Source organism: Symsagittifera roscoffensis, unplaced genomic scaffold (assembly GCF_963678635.1).
Source record: "Symsagittifera roscoffensis unplaced genomic scaffold, txSymRosc1.1 SCAFFOLD_172, whole genome shotgun sequence".
Taxonomy (NCBI): domain Eukaryota; kingdom Metazoa; phylum Xenacoelomorpha; order Acoela; family Convolutidae; genus Symsagittifera; species Symsagittifera roscoffensis.
Genome location: NW_026971238.1, coordinates 10323 through 26955, shown reverse-complemented (window position 1 = coordinate 26955; position 16633 = coordinate 10323). Strand labels below are relative to the sequence as shown.

Genomic DNA, 16633 nt, shown 5'->3' with positions numbered 1-16633 from the left:
CACACTACCAAATAACGCGGGACCTTTGTCACTGTATTTAGTTTTCAACAATTTTTCTTCAATCTTGGTAATTTTCCCATTGTTTCGTTTGCGCCTTCGTCTTTTCTGACGTTGGAGAATCTGAATTGTTATGGGGCGTTCCGTATGAGTCAGAGCCTTCTTCTGACTCTTTTTCACGTTTTTGGTTTTGGGTTTTTCTATTACCGCTGAGACTTTTTCGTTTGTTTTTTACTTCTCTTAAGGTTTGCACTACTTTTTTCCTGCCAAGTGGGCGACGTTGAGCGGGTTCTTGAGAGTCCGGGTTCTCGTTTCTCTTGAGCGTTAATAGGCGCTGACTGAACCGCGTGTTTGGCATTTCGATTTATTACCAGGTTTTCATTCAAGTTGAGAGCAGTTGAAATGTTAATGAACGCCGGATTGTGTAATTTTTTCGTTGGTTGTTGTATGTCGTATAAAAATATTGTAGCTTTAAGTCCTGTTGGTACTTTATCTACATATATCACCTCATTGTCACGGTTTATGGTTACTCTTTCTGAATTTTCTATGATTTCAAGTACGGTTTTTGCTCTAACAAATTTTTTGTCTTCTAAAACTTGTAACTGTCCTAAAATGCTTTCGGTCTGTCTATTGTGTTTCTCTTCTAGTATTTCGTCTTTAACACGTTCGACCGGTACTTCTTCATCGTCCGTTGACAGTTTGAGCTGTTCTTGTTGGGGCTCAACATTATCCGTAAATGTTTCCTTCGTTGCAGTAGTCTTACTAGTTTGTGGAGGTAATTGGGGTCTAAGCCGGTTAAGATAGGACAGTTGAGCATTTTTATGTTTAATATTATTATCATGAAGAACACGTGCAGCATGTGGCTGCTCTTTAACATATAAGTGTTTCGGAATTAGAATGAATTCTTCAGCAGTCATCATTAAGTTGTGAGGTACTTGTAACAAAAATAAAGTATTTGTCGAACTAAATGGAAGCCTTCTTTACTCAAAATAATCGCACGTTTTTTGACAACACTGGTTTTTGGAGTTATTAAGTATTTGTATGCTGTCTCGAATCGTTCGATGTTTGCGATTTTAACGGGTACGTTTCCATTGACTACATTGAGCAAACATTCACAAATAAGTGTTATGATCTCACGATTTGAAGTTTTTCTAATTAATCTTCTTAGCTGGTCAGGTTTCAGTTGTACCATATGCCGCAGAATAGATAAGTTTTTCTTTTTCATTTGTGATTGGAGTAATTTCTGCTTCAGATAAGGGTAAATAAAAAACTGTTGGCCCAGGTGGTGTGATATTTGAACAATATCTCAAACAATCTGATGTACGGGGGTCCAAGTCGATTAGAAGATGTCCAAAAGAGTCTCTGGTAGCTAATTCGTAACAGTTTCTCAAAAATTTTGATACATTCAATTGTCTTCCTAAAAGATCTAGTTGCTGAACGTCGCGAGGCGATTTGAACAGAATGATGTGTGAAGTGTTAAAATCAATCGTACGCGACCATCGACTTTGTTGAAACCAGTTATGCTTAACATATATTACATCTATCCCTCTATGTCTACCCGCTGTCGCTAACCTAACAAATTCCTTGTCATTATAGATGTCTTCACATGAATCATCGAAAACTAGAAGAACATTTTCTAATTTTCTCACAGATTTGAATTCGTCGAATTTCATGAACTCCACATTCACTTCGCGAGAAGACACTTTTTCTGAGAATGCAGGTTGCATCTCTTTGTAAAGATATAGAACGGTTCCAAATTTAGGGTAAAAAGTATTTCCCATCAGAAGTTTCAAAATTAACTCAGTTTTCCCGGATCCTGAAGGTCCCACTATCGCCATAAAAGTTCTTGTCGAAGTATCAATCACTTTATTCATATTCTTGGGTTTGGTAGTACGTAACCAACCAAGCCTGATAAAATCGAGAACCAAACTGACGTTTCTTCGCAACTTAATTTAGTGAAAGAAAGTTTGAGAATGCAGAAAGTTAGTAAAATTAGAATTACTACCATTTGCGCAACAAAAACTACTTCAGACCTTGGCAAAGTTACATTGTTACAAAACTTCCATGATTTTTTTTCACTGTTTGTCTCGTTATAAACAAACTCTGTTACTAATGTTGCGTCAGGTTCATCTACTGCTGTTGTTGCTTCTGACATTTGAGAAACTATTTATTCTACAGACTGTGTTAGACTTTTTCTCTCTGTGAATGAAGCTTGTAAAAAATTAAATTATTTTTGAGAACAGTAAAAAATTTCATAACGTGTGAAATCTCTATCATTTATGTCATGCATTTCTAAAACAAAGTTTGCTGGGATATTTGCAGTTTTTTTGTAGTACATTATTTTCTTCACAGTATCCTCTTTCACAATCGTCTTAATCTCATCTGGCAATTCACTGCTGTTTAGATCCATCTGAACTCCTGGCTGACGTTTGGGTACTAAGACTAGTTCGGGAAGATATACTCTTCGCTTGCTGGCTAACATTTCTGATAAACTTGAATCTCTGGAAGTATACAAATTGATCAATAACTGGAAAAAACTTCTTCAACGTAGACAACTCTTCTTCGGAAATTATTATTTGCTCCTTCCTCTGAACAATTTGGCCACTGCAATCAATACGCTCTATTCTCGTTAATGAAATTTTAATATCACCCTCTGGAGTCATCCACGCACAAAGCATTGAATTTGGTGATAGGTATGTCTCCACTTTCGCTGATCTCTCGCTGTTGTTCATTTTTCAACCAATCATAAAAAACCTTGGTTTTCTTCAGGGCACAATGATTCCTGGAGTTGTAATGTGGAATATGTTTATTGCAACTTGGATAATTTTTAAAATATAAGTTTTCAACCCGAGGACAGCCCAAATCATCTAGGTTTTCAATCTTTCGGTCCAAGTACTTGGCCAAAAATTCTGTCTTTTCTTTTCCTTTAGCGTAAAAAACGGCACCGGGATTTCTCAGCACAAAACTCTGAAGTATTTGATTCAAGTTTATATAAAGATAATCACCGTTTTCCCAATCGAGACCGTGTAAATAATTTGTTAACCAGTTGTAAGCTTTTTGTTCAAGCTTTGGTAGTATATTGAAATTCACTGGAGGTAGGAAAATGAGTCGATCGCTGTAGTCTGAAGTTGTTATTGCTAATTCTTTAACCACAAAGGCGTTTTTCTTGTAACGAAAGCCTTCCACGTCAAGCACAACTGATCTCTCGCCTAGCATTCTAGTAAATGATAAACTTCTGGTTTTTTCAACTTAATGAAAAGACAGAACGCTATTCCACTCAAATGTCCCAATAAGCTGTTGTTACAGTTCCAGGGCAACATGTAACAGTACGTGGGACCCTGTTGATAAAATTCGTGTATAAATCCGGCCGCATCGTGCAAAATAGCGTGCAATCGTAAAATTTTGGAATTTTTCAAGTATTTGTCCAAGGAAGAGTTATCAATACCAATCAAGCCACCATAAGGTCTCAACTTAATTAAAATGTCGTAGTTAAGGTTATCAGAACTAACAAAAAACAGAGAACATGCAGCTAGAAAATAGTTGCGTCGGTTAGAATTATCAGGATAAGTTTGTTTCAAAGACGTATAAATTTCGTGAATTATTTTCAAATCAATAGGAGTTACTCTGCTTTTTTGCAATTTCATTATTTATTTTTTCCAACACCTCTCCAACCTGCTGAATTTCAAGCCAGTGGAAATAAAAGTGACCTTGCAAATACCATTTAGACTCATTAAGATAACGGTGGTAAATAATTAAATAAACCACCGGAAGTTTTTTGTATTTTGATAGCTTGTTGAAACATAGACGGATTTTTCTCTCCAAGTCTTTATCAACCCATAATGATTTAAAGTCAAACGAATAGTCGAAAACGTTTTCATAATCTGCAATATTCAAATCGCTCACAGTACCATACTTTTGTTTTGTAGAAATGCACCAAGAGATTTGTTGAAGCTCACTCAAATAAAATTGTTCTTTGAAAATCAACTCGTATTCTTTCTTTGAAATTTCCTTTGCCCTTTCGAGGAAGACGACTTAGCGTTCATTACTAAATTTGAAAAATGAGTTTTTTTCTGCGGTTGAAAACACTCTTAATTGTAAATGTTCATTATCAATATCTTCAGTACACCAAGTTCCCTCTAATTTCATTTTTCTTATTTCAAAATTTGACAATTTTATCTTTTTTGGTATATTTTGCCCAGAAACGGCCGCCGCCTTTTGAGAGTAATTTCAATTTACTGCCTTTTCACCATAAAATTTAGGTCAAGTTAAGGAATTAGTTTACTGCTGCCAACAGTTAAGCTACGCTGCCAAAATGGCCGGCGAATTTTTATTATATACCATAAAAGTCAATTCCCCGTTCACTAACAAATTTCAACTAGGTCGAAAGTTCATTTACCCTAAACAAACATAACAATTAATATGATATTAGGACCCCAAAATTTGGAATTAGAAAGATTTTTGTATCGTGTCCCTTGTTGTTAAGCTAAACTTAGCAAGATCCTAAGTAGGGGGTCTTCTGCTTTTTGGGTGGAAAATTTCTTTCGTTTACAAAATCCTAGGATAGGGGTCCTCCAAAAAAATAAGGACCCCTTTCCTAGGATTTTGCTTTACGTGAGGACCCCCCCTTAGGAAGGACCCCCCCCCCCCCCCCTTAGGATCCGGGACACGATACAATATTACTGTTCACGCTCAAATTTGATTTTGAGTAGCAAAAGTGTTAAGGGGATTTTTTTTGGAATAAAAGTATTACATTTTGATCCAGTTCTCTCAAATTGGGTTAAGTTTTTTTATCAAAAACGTGCCAATAATTTTTTGTTTTAAAAATTTAAAGAGCTTCAAGGCCATATTTTAATTTTGAAATTCAAAAGTTGAATTTTCGAAAAACAATTCATTTTTTTACTATTTGCTTTCATTGAATCTTTTCCAACGGTCTGTTGGCTACGTTCTTTGAAGTTTGAAAGTAGAAGTTTTTCCAAAAATTAAGCCAGTATTTTTTTCTGTTTCCGTGCGTTCATTGACTCAGTTCAAACTGATGGTTGGCTATGTTTCAAATGTGTGACCTTTTTTGGAAACTTGTTGGCTTTTCTTAAAAACTACCCTGCCAACTTTGAAATCAAGGGTTCAATCAAAGGAACAGGTTGCGAGAATTTTTCCTGCTAAGGCAGTGGAGCCCTAATATTTCAACAAAACTTCAAATAACTTAATAAAAATCAAAAGTGTGAGATTTGGATAGTTTTTGAAGCTTTTTTGTCTCAAAATTTGCCCGCCATTTATGAGGCTTATGGTTCAATCAGAAGAACTGTGCAAAGATTTTGCCTGCAAAAATGGTCACACCATATTCCTTCTTTTGCCTAGAAAAGACGGTATGACCTTAGGAAAAGTCCATTTTTTGCATTCTTTTAACGTGCCAAATTTGATACCGTGTTCAGTTCAAAAAATGGGTAGAAAGAAATTCCCCTTCATAAGCGGTTAATCCCTTATTTTAGTTTTAAAATAGTCGGGTAAAATCCAATTTGCTTATTTAATTACTCATTTCGTCCCAAATTAGTACATGTTCTAAAAATATGGCACAGGTATCTCCAGCTTAAGCTGGGCACCTTGTTTCATCGCAATTTCGTTTTCGGCTCAACGGGTGGTTTTTTTGGCTAATTGGTTGCTCGAAAAAAACTGCATGCTGATTCAACGCTGTTGTGCGCTTTGTCGACGTTGTTTGAGTGAAATTGAACATTAGTTGAGTTAAGCTTATGAAAATGTATCACATTTAAGTTTTTTTTTCTACAGTTTCCGATTTTTTTTCTGAATAGTGACTTCTGTCTCATTTTTTGCTAGCGCGTTATGATATGCTTGCTTGTATCGCATGTGGTTCGAAGCTCCGCTTGGCCTCTGTAATTGTTTGTTGTTTTTTTTTTAGGCGGATCCAGCGTTTACAATGGTTTATTCTGGGGGACGAGATGGAGCTGTCTTTGAAACAGATCTCACTCCGTCTTTGAACACTAGCGATACGTCATCAGCTGACAGCTTGTTCGCATCGCGACAAGTTGTTCAAGAGAAGCGACCAATTCTAAGCATGCAATTTGGAGACGTCAACATGAAAAGTCTGTGGGTGTCTACAACGTCTTCACATATCAATAAGTGGGTTAGTGACCAGAACTTTGATTAGGACTTTTTTAAGGAAGCTTTAAATTGACGTGTTATTGTTTTTAGGATATTCCATCTGAGACTTACACAACGACACATTACGCTGATGATGGCGAAAATGAGTATGAATCAATTCTAGATAACACTAACTCAGATCAACCTAGACCAACGTATGTGTTCAAGAACATAAAAGCGAGCTACGTAATTGAAGGTAAAATTTCGAGTAATCATTTCAATCATTGAGCTCAAACATGAATCATTTGCTTGGTCATTTTTTTTTTCAGGAAAGCCAGCTCTTGTTCGCTACCATGTTTTGAATAATAAGCGATACGTTTTGACTCAAGACTCCGAAGGAGTTGTAGCCAAATGGGACGTGCTGACAGGAGTAAAACATTCAGTGATTGGACCAGTGTCCTCTTTTGACGAGGAGATCAAGAACCACTTCCAGTTCATCTTCGTCCCATCTTGGTTCTCAGTTGATCTGAAGACGGGCTATCTGTGTGTACACATTGATGAAGTGGACTGCATGCAGTCTTGGGTCCCGGCGAAGGAACTCGACATGAAGCAGAGATACGGAGACAATCCAGAAAGCGATAAAGGTTCAAATTAAAAGATTTCTATTGTCCCGGACTAGTTCTCTAAAGGCAACATGAGTTAAAGTAGGCAAGATAACTAAGAGGGGACATTGCAGGAGTGTAGTACCAAATCCTAAGTATCTCATAGGAGATGAGAGAGAAATCGAGAGCGTTTGATGATTGGTTCCTCTAACAGTAGACCTGTTATCAATTACCATTCTCGAACATGGGTTATCACATAAAGTCTTAAGTCTAATAAATAGAAAAGGGTGCTTAGCTGAATGACTGGATACGCAAAAGTCGCAAATGTTAGTGTTCATTCTGAAAGAGTTCATTTTGATCAATATCCAGCGATTAAGTACAGCAAATGCTAAGGATTACACACACTATTGTATTACAAATAGCACTTTAGCGTCAAGGTGTTATGGTTCTGTAGCGTAGAAGGAAGGAGACCAGCAGCAAAATAAGAGGGTTCGAACTTCAGCAGGGTCGCATGTTTTTAATGAACTTTTTCGTATATTAGTTAAAATGCGTCCGCTCAATAAATTGAGGCATGTTAGTTGGTTTATTTATTTTCAAATTGGCTGGTACTGCAAATGCGTCATAATTGTATTGCGACACTTAGCAGTTCTGTAGACTCATAATTGGCGTTGGTCACTTAAGAAATTTTGTAGACTCAAAGTTTTACTTATTCAGTTTTTCCCAGTAGCGCTATCGGCGATATTTTTGCTTGTGTATGCGAAATGCAACTTAGCCTCTATTTTGTTTTTGTCTTTTAAAAGTAATGAACGTAGTGAAGACTCTTTCATAGGTCTTGCTGATTTTTTTTTAAGGAAAAACCTCATAAGTCTCTAATAACTACAGAAGTGCATTCATACTTATTGATGCATTTATGAACGCACTGAGGTATATATGCACTTTTTGAGTTCAATTGAAATTCATCTTCTGAAAGTGACGTAAATTTCACTCTCTAAATACGAACTTGGAAATGGCGCAAAAACATGAACGATTTCTAGTTTCGAAAGAGGTTTCCAGTGGAATAAAAAGTTGACCTATTGATCAAGTTTTCTTTTGTTGGGTTCATGTTATCAAAAAGCGCTCATCATAAATTTTTAAAATGTTTACTTGGGTTCATTACTCTTTTCCAATCTTCGATCGGCTATGTTTTACACTTGCGAAGCAAAGTGTATTAGTATGAGCTTTATTTTTTTCCAACCTAGTTCGAAAATGAATGTGATACTTTTGAAGTGGTAGTTTGTGGTAGCAGTATGATGTCATGTGCTTAGACGTTTGATTAGTAGAAAATTAACACAGTTGATGCATGTTTATTTCATCAAATGAACCGAAAAAATTATTTGTTTCAAACACCAGTACAATGATAAAAAGTTCGATCTCAGAAATTTTCCATCTCAATGTATCTCTCGCAATTTTTCGAATTTCATAATTTATACATAATTTGGCCTAATGATTTCCATTTATTATATGCAAAATTGTGTCTTATTGTATTTGATGCTACTTGTGCTGCATCGAATTGGCAATTCGTTAGCATATGTAGCTGCTTTATTGGCGCTTAGTTTTTGGTAATTTTCGGCATCCGTGGCTGAGTGCTTAGTGGGTGAGACTCAAATTTGCTAGGTCGTAGATTCGAATCCGACACGTTGTCGAGTTTTGCGAATTCGAGGCGGATTTCTACTTTTTCTTATTTCACTTGATAGAACTGCTTTTCGGTCAGTTTCTCCCAAGTGTTTGCGAAGCGCAGCTTCGCCTCTGTGTTGAAAATTGTTAAGATTAAATTTTTTAGTTGGTAATTTTTGCGATTAAAAGTGACTGTTTTCTGGAAAGTTTTTACTTGCTGTCTGAGTTATGTTTTTCGGTAAGTGCGTCAAAGTATTGTGAACATCTATATTGCCCATAAAGGAGTCTTTTTTGCGGCTTTCATTATTTTATTTTCTGTTTTTTTTTAAATTGGATCTGGATATGGAAATTTTTAAATGTTTTTTATCAGTAATGAACGTAGTAGTGAAGACTTGATATAGTTCTTGGTGTTTTTTTTTCAGGAAATTTTTGGTGACGTTGTAGTGAAGACTTATATAGGTCTTGGTGATTTTTTCTTGAAACGCTCTAACAACCACAGATGTGCATTCATACATATTAATGCATTTATGACTGCTTGTAGGTATTTATGCACTTTTTGAGGTCAATTGAAATTCATCTGCTGAAATTTACGTAAATAGCACTCTCCAAATACGAACGTGGAAATAGCTTGAAAAAACGTGAAAAATTTCTAGTTTCGAAAGTGGAATTTAATTTTTAGATTTCGAGTGGAATGAAAACTATACCTATTGATCTAATTATCTCAAGCTGAGTTAATGTTATCTAAAAAGCGCTAAGCATAAATTGTTCTAGAAGTTCAAAGAGCTTAAAGGGCATCTATTTTTTTTCTTTGAGATTCGAAAGTTGTGATTTTTCAACAAATTGTTTTTTTTTCTGTTTACTTGCGTTCATTGCTCCTTTCTAGCTGTCTATTGGCTGCGTTTGAAAATTAGAGCAAATGAATGCGCGAAAGAAATTTTTAAAGCAGGAGACGATTTGAAATTTTGTCAAAAAAAGTTTGTCATTTTTTCCTAACTTTCTTTGCAGAGTTTGACCAACGAATCATAATTAAGTCATTTTACTAAACGAGCTAGCGAGCGTAGTGTAATAGTTTGACTCTATTATTTTGATAGGACTTTTGCTATAACGACTTTGTTGCATTAGAAAGTTCATAGCATCTGTTTTCTGCTAAATTGGCAGCTAGTGTTTCAGGATTTTCAAGCCATCGTGACCTAGCGAAGAGACTCATTTTGTTATTGTTGTTTGCCGGGATCACGTTCGGCTCGTCCGTCTCCAGGTATAGAAACTTCGCGGCATCCATCGGACAAAGCACCAGGTCTGCAGGGAAAAGATGGGATGGGTTTTGGGACCAGTTGAGAAGGTTGCAAGTAACGTGGGGGCAAGGGAGCCGGTTGGGAATAGATAAAAAGGGGAACAGGTTGGGAATAGATAAAAAGGGATATGTATAGTCCGGAAATGTAAGTTTTTGAAAGTCGGCTATAGCCGGACCGGTTTTGGTAGAGCTTACAGCGGTTTATTTCTGAAGACCGATTATTCTGAGGGGTCAAATTTGGGAGAAGGGATACATAAAACTTTTGAGGGAAGGGCTTCGGCAAGGATTTTAGTTACTTGCTTTGGGTGGTTTAGTTTAAAAATAGGTTTAAAATATTTTCAAGCAAAGGATACCTCATCTCGGTTATTGAAATCTACGGGAGGGTTTTCGCTGTAAGATTAATTAGACAAGTTTAGAGGTTTCGTCTTTGAAGCTGTCAAGAATAGAGGGGAGTAATTGGTGAGGTGGAAAGGGTGAGTGTGGAAAAAATAGGGGAATGGGAACGGAGGGTAGAGCTGAAAAAGCTGAATTTGAGAGAGAGTGGTCGTTTTTGGAGCTTGGTATTTACACTTCACTGTTCAGATGGGCAGTGGAACTCATGAGGGTAGAACTAATAATAACCGGAAGAGCTTGATTTGGGTAGCCTGCAGGAGATGAGGTGTTTCTGGCAGGATGGTACCATGCAGTGGAGACGCAATCTAGCATGAGGGCTTTGTAATTTGCAAGTAGTTTCTTAGGTTTTCCCCAGGTTGAACATGCTATGATTTTCAGGACTCTTATTCTGCGCACTTATCAGCGGACTGTTTGCAGTTAGTGGCAGTACTAAGTCGGGTCAAAAGTAATCCAAGTTTTTTGTTTCTTGCTCGGCGGGAGAGTTTAATTGTTCAAATGTTAAAAGACCGAAGTGTTTGTAGTAGATATTGATAGACCATCCGGGCTGAGGGATCAGGAAGTTTTGTTATCCATGATGGCATGTTAAGTCTATTGCGGTGAAAAAGTTGGGCTAATTGAAAGAGGGAGATTGGGTATTTTGGGTCTCGTACGAAGTAGTTTGTCTGAAGTGTGGGTACTTGCATTGGTGAATTTTTGTTCAAAGCTGAGGTTTCTATTCATTTGGCCGTTTCGATGCGCAATAAACGGTAGTTACATTTGCTTGTGGTGGCGTTTTTGCTGTATAACATGTGCAATTCAATAGCATCTGTAGCTGCTTTATTGGTGACTAAGGTTACGTTGGTTTCAATGGCCAGTAAGGTCATACTTTTAAATCCGACCCATATGTAAAGTTCAACTAAATCGCAGTTGATTTTTAATTTTTCTCATTTAATATTTAAGGCTGTTTTCTGTCGCTCGTTTGTTTGCGAAGTAGAGCTTCGCCTGTATAAATATTAGTTACATTTTAGATCAGCAGAAAACCTTGTTCTTCGAATTGATCTCCTTGGACTCCCAATTGAAATATTTTGAGCATGATTGCATTTCGATGCCCGTTCTTATCGATTTTTGTCTTTTTTGTACTGGTTACCAAAACCGGTTTTTTTTCACGCTTTCTTAATTTTTATGACGTCATTTTTAATCAAGAGTGTCTAACCCTATGTTGTTGGCTTAGGTGCTGTTTTGTGAATTTTGGTTTCATGCGAATTTAGCGCAGGCAATGGTATTTACTGACATGCTTGCCTAACAATGAAGCAAAATCGTGAACTGAAAATTTCGCTAGATTCAGTGTTTTTTCTTGGTTTTCAAGTTTCGATGTCGTGACTCTCATTTTTTGGCTCGCTCGCCATGCTTTTTTTGTGATGTATCGCAAGTGGGCGAAGCTCCGCTTCGACTGTGTACTTTGCACGATAGATTCCCGACCACGCATTAATTCATATAATGATTTTTTTTGCAGTGCATTTTGCCTGTCTGATGCTACAAGCGCTGTTCGAACGGTGGCCGGAAAGTGGCGCCATGAAGATCACGATGGAATTGGCTGCGGCGGCTGAGCAGGAAAACTCTGGCAGACAGTTTGCACCCAATTCGGCGTCCGCCACCGAGGGAGAAAGGAGACGAGACAGTAACGAGAGTGAGGCGGCAGCACTGGGAGGTGGAATTCAGCTGAAGTACCTCGGAAACAATTTCTTCTCCCTTCCTGATCACACTGTGCTCATTATAAACGAGGTTTGGATTTAAACCACTATTGTTCCTCACAGATTCTGAACGAAGAGGTCCTTGTGTAAGACCATCGAAGATGAAATCAAGCTTTTTGATTGAAATAGTCGCTTCAACTGACGAATTTTCAAAGTAAATATCTCTTTAAATTGAAAGTGAAAAAAATGGCTGCTCACTGACTTAGATGGTCTGACCCCTATTTTAACATAAGTGTGTATTGTGTTGTGTTCTGTCAGATGCCGTCTGGGAAGGCGATTGCGAGATTCCTCATCCCCAGTTGTGAGAGAGACATCGAGTCCCAGACTCTGAAGGATGCACTGCCAGAATGGATCAAGGAGATTGTAATCGAGGTAATTCACCTGCTAGTAAAACCGAAAATTGCCTGTTCAGAAATTTTTGCTTGCCAAATTTTTTTTTTCACAATTGGCAAATGTGGCTTATACTCAATTCTGACTGTTTCAAAATTGTATTTTCATTTTCTGAATTCAGCAAATAAAAAAGTCGTCCATTTTAAATCCAGTTGTCGGATCTTGTTAACTATTTCTCACCTTATTGCAAAAATGGGGAACTTCTTAATAACGTAAAAAATCCTCAATTGAAATCAAAATACATCGAGTATAGAGTCTTCTCTCAAACTACCGTAGCTGGCTTAAAAAATTTCTTGTATTCATACGTAAGTTTTGTTTCAGATGATAGCACCAAAATTTCACAAACTGGCATTTTTTCTGCTGCCTCACCCAAGCTGCAATTTGAAGATTTGCAACAACAAAAAGTGAGTTGCCCATGTGCGTTTTTGATGATACTCTTTACATCGCCGATCAAAATCTTCAGCGTTTAAAATTATTCTAATGGTTCGCAAGATAAATAATTTTGATTAATAATATTCAGCTTTAGTTAAATGTTAACTGATCTCATTTCATCTAGAGTGATTGTGTAATTATAATAGAGATCGTCTTTCCGCAAACGACCTGTTGCCTGTGCGGAAGATATTAGAACACGTGGTGGAGAAAGTGTTGCGACCAGAGTCGTCTGCTCAAGACCACTACAGCACTCATGGGGGAGGAGGGAGTGCAAATAATTCCACGGGGGGTAATCATGGGGGCTCTCAGTTGACTGCAGAAGAGATGAATGAGGAAGTGGACGCACTTGAGCTAATATGCAATGACGTGGTTAGTTTGAGCGCTCTAATTAGGAGTCGTTGTGTTTTTCTGTCACTTTTTTGGTAAAAGTTTTAGGATTTGCAAACCGCGCAATATCTTTTCACAACCATTTGTTCAGTAAGTTAATATTACGCTTGTCACTGCCAAGTGGTTTCAAATGGAAGGAAGGCTTTTTTCCATGTTAACAAACTAGTTAACCAAATCAATTAAACTATTTGAGGCAACAGTTCTCATATCTGTTTTGATTATGCGTCTATGAACGTAGTTCAGACTTTAACATAGGTCGGGATGATTTCTTTTTTTAGGGAAAGTCTTAAAGATTGTTCAAGCTCTCATATTTACTTTTTTTTTGCTGTTTGACTTTTGATTTTTTTTAAGTCCAGTTCCTTTCCTTTGTTAAAAGGAATTCGAACTCCACAATCGAACTGCAAAAGTGTAAAGGTCATGAAAACGTGATCGACTTCTAGTTTCGAAAGTGGATTTGAATATTCAGATTTTCCAGCGAAGTTAAAAATTTACTTATTGATCCAGTTTTCGCAAAGTGGGTTTCTCAAAAATTAATTGAAAGTTTTGCAACTTTTCAAAAAACTAAAGCAGATTAAAGTTCTTTGAATTTCAAGAACGGTTTATGATTGGCACTTTTTTCTTGGCATTAACCAAATTTAAGACAACTGGATTTATGCGTAATTTTTTTTATTCTACTGGGAAAACAAAACATAGCCAACTTTCTGTTGGAAAAGAATAATGAACGCAACGAAACAGAAAAAAACTGACTTGTTTTTTTTTGCAAAAAAATCAACTTTCGAAATAAAAAGAAAAAATATGTGCCCTCAACGCTCTTTTAATTTCAAGAACGATGCTTTTTTTCCAAGAGCAGTGCTGTTTTGATAGAAATTCAAAGAGCGATGAGGGTATATATTTTTTCTTTAAATTTCGAAAGTTGATTTTTTTTCCAAAAAATACATCAGTTTTTGTTTCGTTGCGTTCATTATCCTTTTCCAACTGTAAGCTGGCTATGTTTTGTTTTCCCAGTGGAATAAAACAATGACGCATTGATCCAGTTGTCTTGAATTTGGTTAACGCTGCCGAAGTGCCAATCATGAACAGCTCTTGAAATTCAAAGAACTTTAATATTTTTCGCTAATGTTTTTTTTTGCTAAAAATGTGTGCGGCATAAATGTTTTTGTCTTATGTTATATCTGTATGGTTGGTTCATTATTGGTTTGAAAAACCAAAATAATTTTAATTAGTTTGTTCGGCATGCGTGGCGTAGAAGTTGGGAGTTTTCAAAGTTTGTGTAGCTATTTTTTTTGCAACGGTCGTGTACCAACATTTTGTCTGTTAATTTACCGCTTGATTAGACAAGTGAGCTAGCAAGCATAGTTTTATTTTACGAATCCACTTTTTGCCAGCCCAACCACCAAATTGATAAGTTCAATTAATAGAACTTCAGCTGCATAGCATTGGCAATTAATAGCATGAGTTATCCACCCTATTGGTGGCCAGTGTCCTCAGGGATGGAAGAGTATAGGGCGCTGAAGCGAGTTCTTGAGACTCTTACCTTCCAGGTTGGAAGTTTGTTACCGTCAAATTGCACAAGTTTAATTTCTCAATCTTACTTACTTTTTGTTCTTTGTAGTTTCAGAGCTATTTTTTGCAGTTTTGACGCTTGTGTTAGCAAAGTGCAGGTTGGTCACTGTATCAAGCATTGCTATTAGCAAAGGTATTGAAACCGGGTTCTAAAGTTTTTGCTCTTGTCATTGATTAAACGAGAGGAAACTGCAAAGAAAAATTGTTCAACTGTTTTCAAGTTCTTCATTCTGAGGTTTTCCCATAACTCTGTCGCCATATAAACTCGTCCAAGTGTCCCGGCAATTCAGTTTTGTCTGTTGATTTTTTTAAAGGTATTTTAGTTCAGCTTTTCAAGTTAGTACCTTGTCCTAGTTCACGTAATTGTTGATCCAGATAAAAATTGTCCTGCGTTTCATAACAAATCTTGACTAACGCTGATTTAACTCTCTAAACTAATGTAACTGTCGGTTACAACGCTGTATAAAGGCGATGATCGCAATGAGAAAAAGAACTATTTGAAATTTTCCAAAACTCTGATAGATAAGAGCATTGTCATTGAATCACAGTAAGAAGCTAGTTTGTTTGTTTCAGGTGCTTGACCTTGGGTGGGACTTGCGCACGATAAAACACTTCATCTGGAGGGGAGTTAGTGGCGACCTAACATTGCTGTTCAAACAGAAAGACAAAGAATCGCATGCCTCCCAAAACAATAGTAAAAAATGAATCTCTTTTTGGTGCTCTAATTCTTGGCAATTAACAGAGACAGCGGTAGACCGGAATAAAGCGAACAATCAAATGTGTTAACCAGAACCACATCCCGGGTGGTCATTAAGATAATGCGTAATATTTTGCAGAACTTGTTCAGTACTCGATATCTTGGTAGACATCTTTTGGTCGCTACCTCTGTTAATGTTAGGAATTGCACCCTTAATTATTGTAAATGTTGAAGATTGATTCTATTCTTTAGGTAAATGCATAGTTTTCCTCAATTTAATTTAATTATAATATGTATTAAGACTGAATGGCAGTTGCGGTCATATCACAGTTAATGAAGCAAATCGTCAAAAATAGGTCAAGTGTGGGAGAGGAGCTGAAAACTCAATTATTTCATCGACGTTATTATCTTTAGCTACAATAATTGCATTTTCCAAGCTCTCTCAGAATTCCAAATAGAATTTGGTATCGCGGAGTCAGTTTTTTCCGTTTCAAAAAAATGTCGGCCTACAGGGTTGGCTGAAAGAAGACATCATACGTTTAAAACATGTTTTAAACGGCGTTTAAAACGTCTGTCTATTTTCACTGTCTTTTTCAGAGGTCTTTTTTAGAAATTCTGCAACAATTTTTCTACTTTTTCCAGCATAAAAAAAATGATAGATTTCTTTCAGTGCATTTTTGTTTGCATTCTCATTCTTGGGAAACACTTCTAATGACTAGTGCTTTTTCAGAGCAAATAATGATTTAGAGTGAAGCTCAATGGGCTTTGCTCCTTTCGAAATTCGGAACCGGTTAGCAGTTGATAAAGTTGCCAAACTTGCGTTTTGCTTAAGAATGCTCAGCAAATAGATAATTCTTATTGAACCATGTGAATTGAATTCAAATTGGTCTCAAAAATAAATGTTTTTACTGAACATCTCAATATGGGTCTGTTTCTGAAAAAAGACAATGAAAACGTTTTAAACGTCTTTTTTCAAAAAAAGACACTTTTTGACCAACCTTGTCGGCCTATTATTTGTCTGCTTATATATTTTGTTTTGGCTTAGATGCCACATCGTATAGTATTTCTTTTGCTGTACGCAATTTATATTTTAATTTTTTCTCGTGTTTTGATTTACTTCTGCTGTTTGTAATTTCTTGACTTCGTATATTTTTTCGTTTTTTTTTCGCTTAAACCCTTTATTATGCCCTCAAGATTTTAGCCTACTTTTTATCGGCTTGGTAACCTTTTTCAGTCACGTGCGTGTTTCAAGAGAAACTATGTTTATGCGAAGTGGATCGCGCAAATTGCTAAATCTGAATAGAATTTATAGTTGAAGTTTTTCATGACAACGTTATTTTCGGCTCTCTTTTTTTCCGTCTTGGTAAGTTTTGGGCTATATTACAACGGCTTAATGGCCTCTTAT

At 36.6% G+C, this 16633-nt stretch overlaps 1 protein-coding gene across 1 annotated transcript in view; it reads left to right on the top strand.

The window, feature by feature from the left end:
• LOC134856268 (WD repeat-containing protein 48-like) overlaps positions 1–15302 on the top strand; it is a 30823-nt gene extending 15521 nt beyond the window's left edge. Inside the window, exons 7-14 of the mRNA XM_063872620.1 lie at positions 5909–6133; positions 6202–6346; positions 6420–6734; positions 11522–11790; positions 12018–12131; positions 12471–12553; positions 12728–12950; positions 15105–15302. Of these exons, the coding sequence (XP_063728690.1) occupies positions 5909–6133; positions 6202–6346; positions 6420–6734; positions 11522–11790; positions 12018–12131; positions 12471–12553; positions 12728–12950; positions 15105–15236 (1506 nt within the window). The 3' untranslated portion in view covers positions 15237–15302. The remainder of the gene's footprint in view (positions 1–5908; positions 6134–6201; positions 6347–6419; positions 6735–11521; positions 11791–12017; positions 12132–12470; positions 12554–12727; positions 12951–15104) is intronic.
• Positions 15303–16633: the final 1331 nt, after the last annotated feature.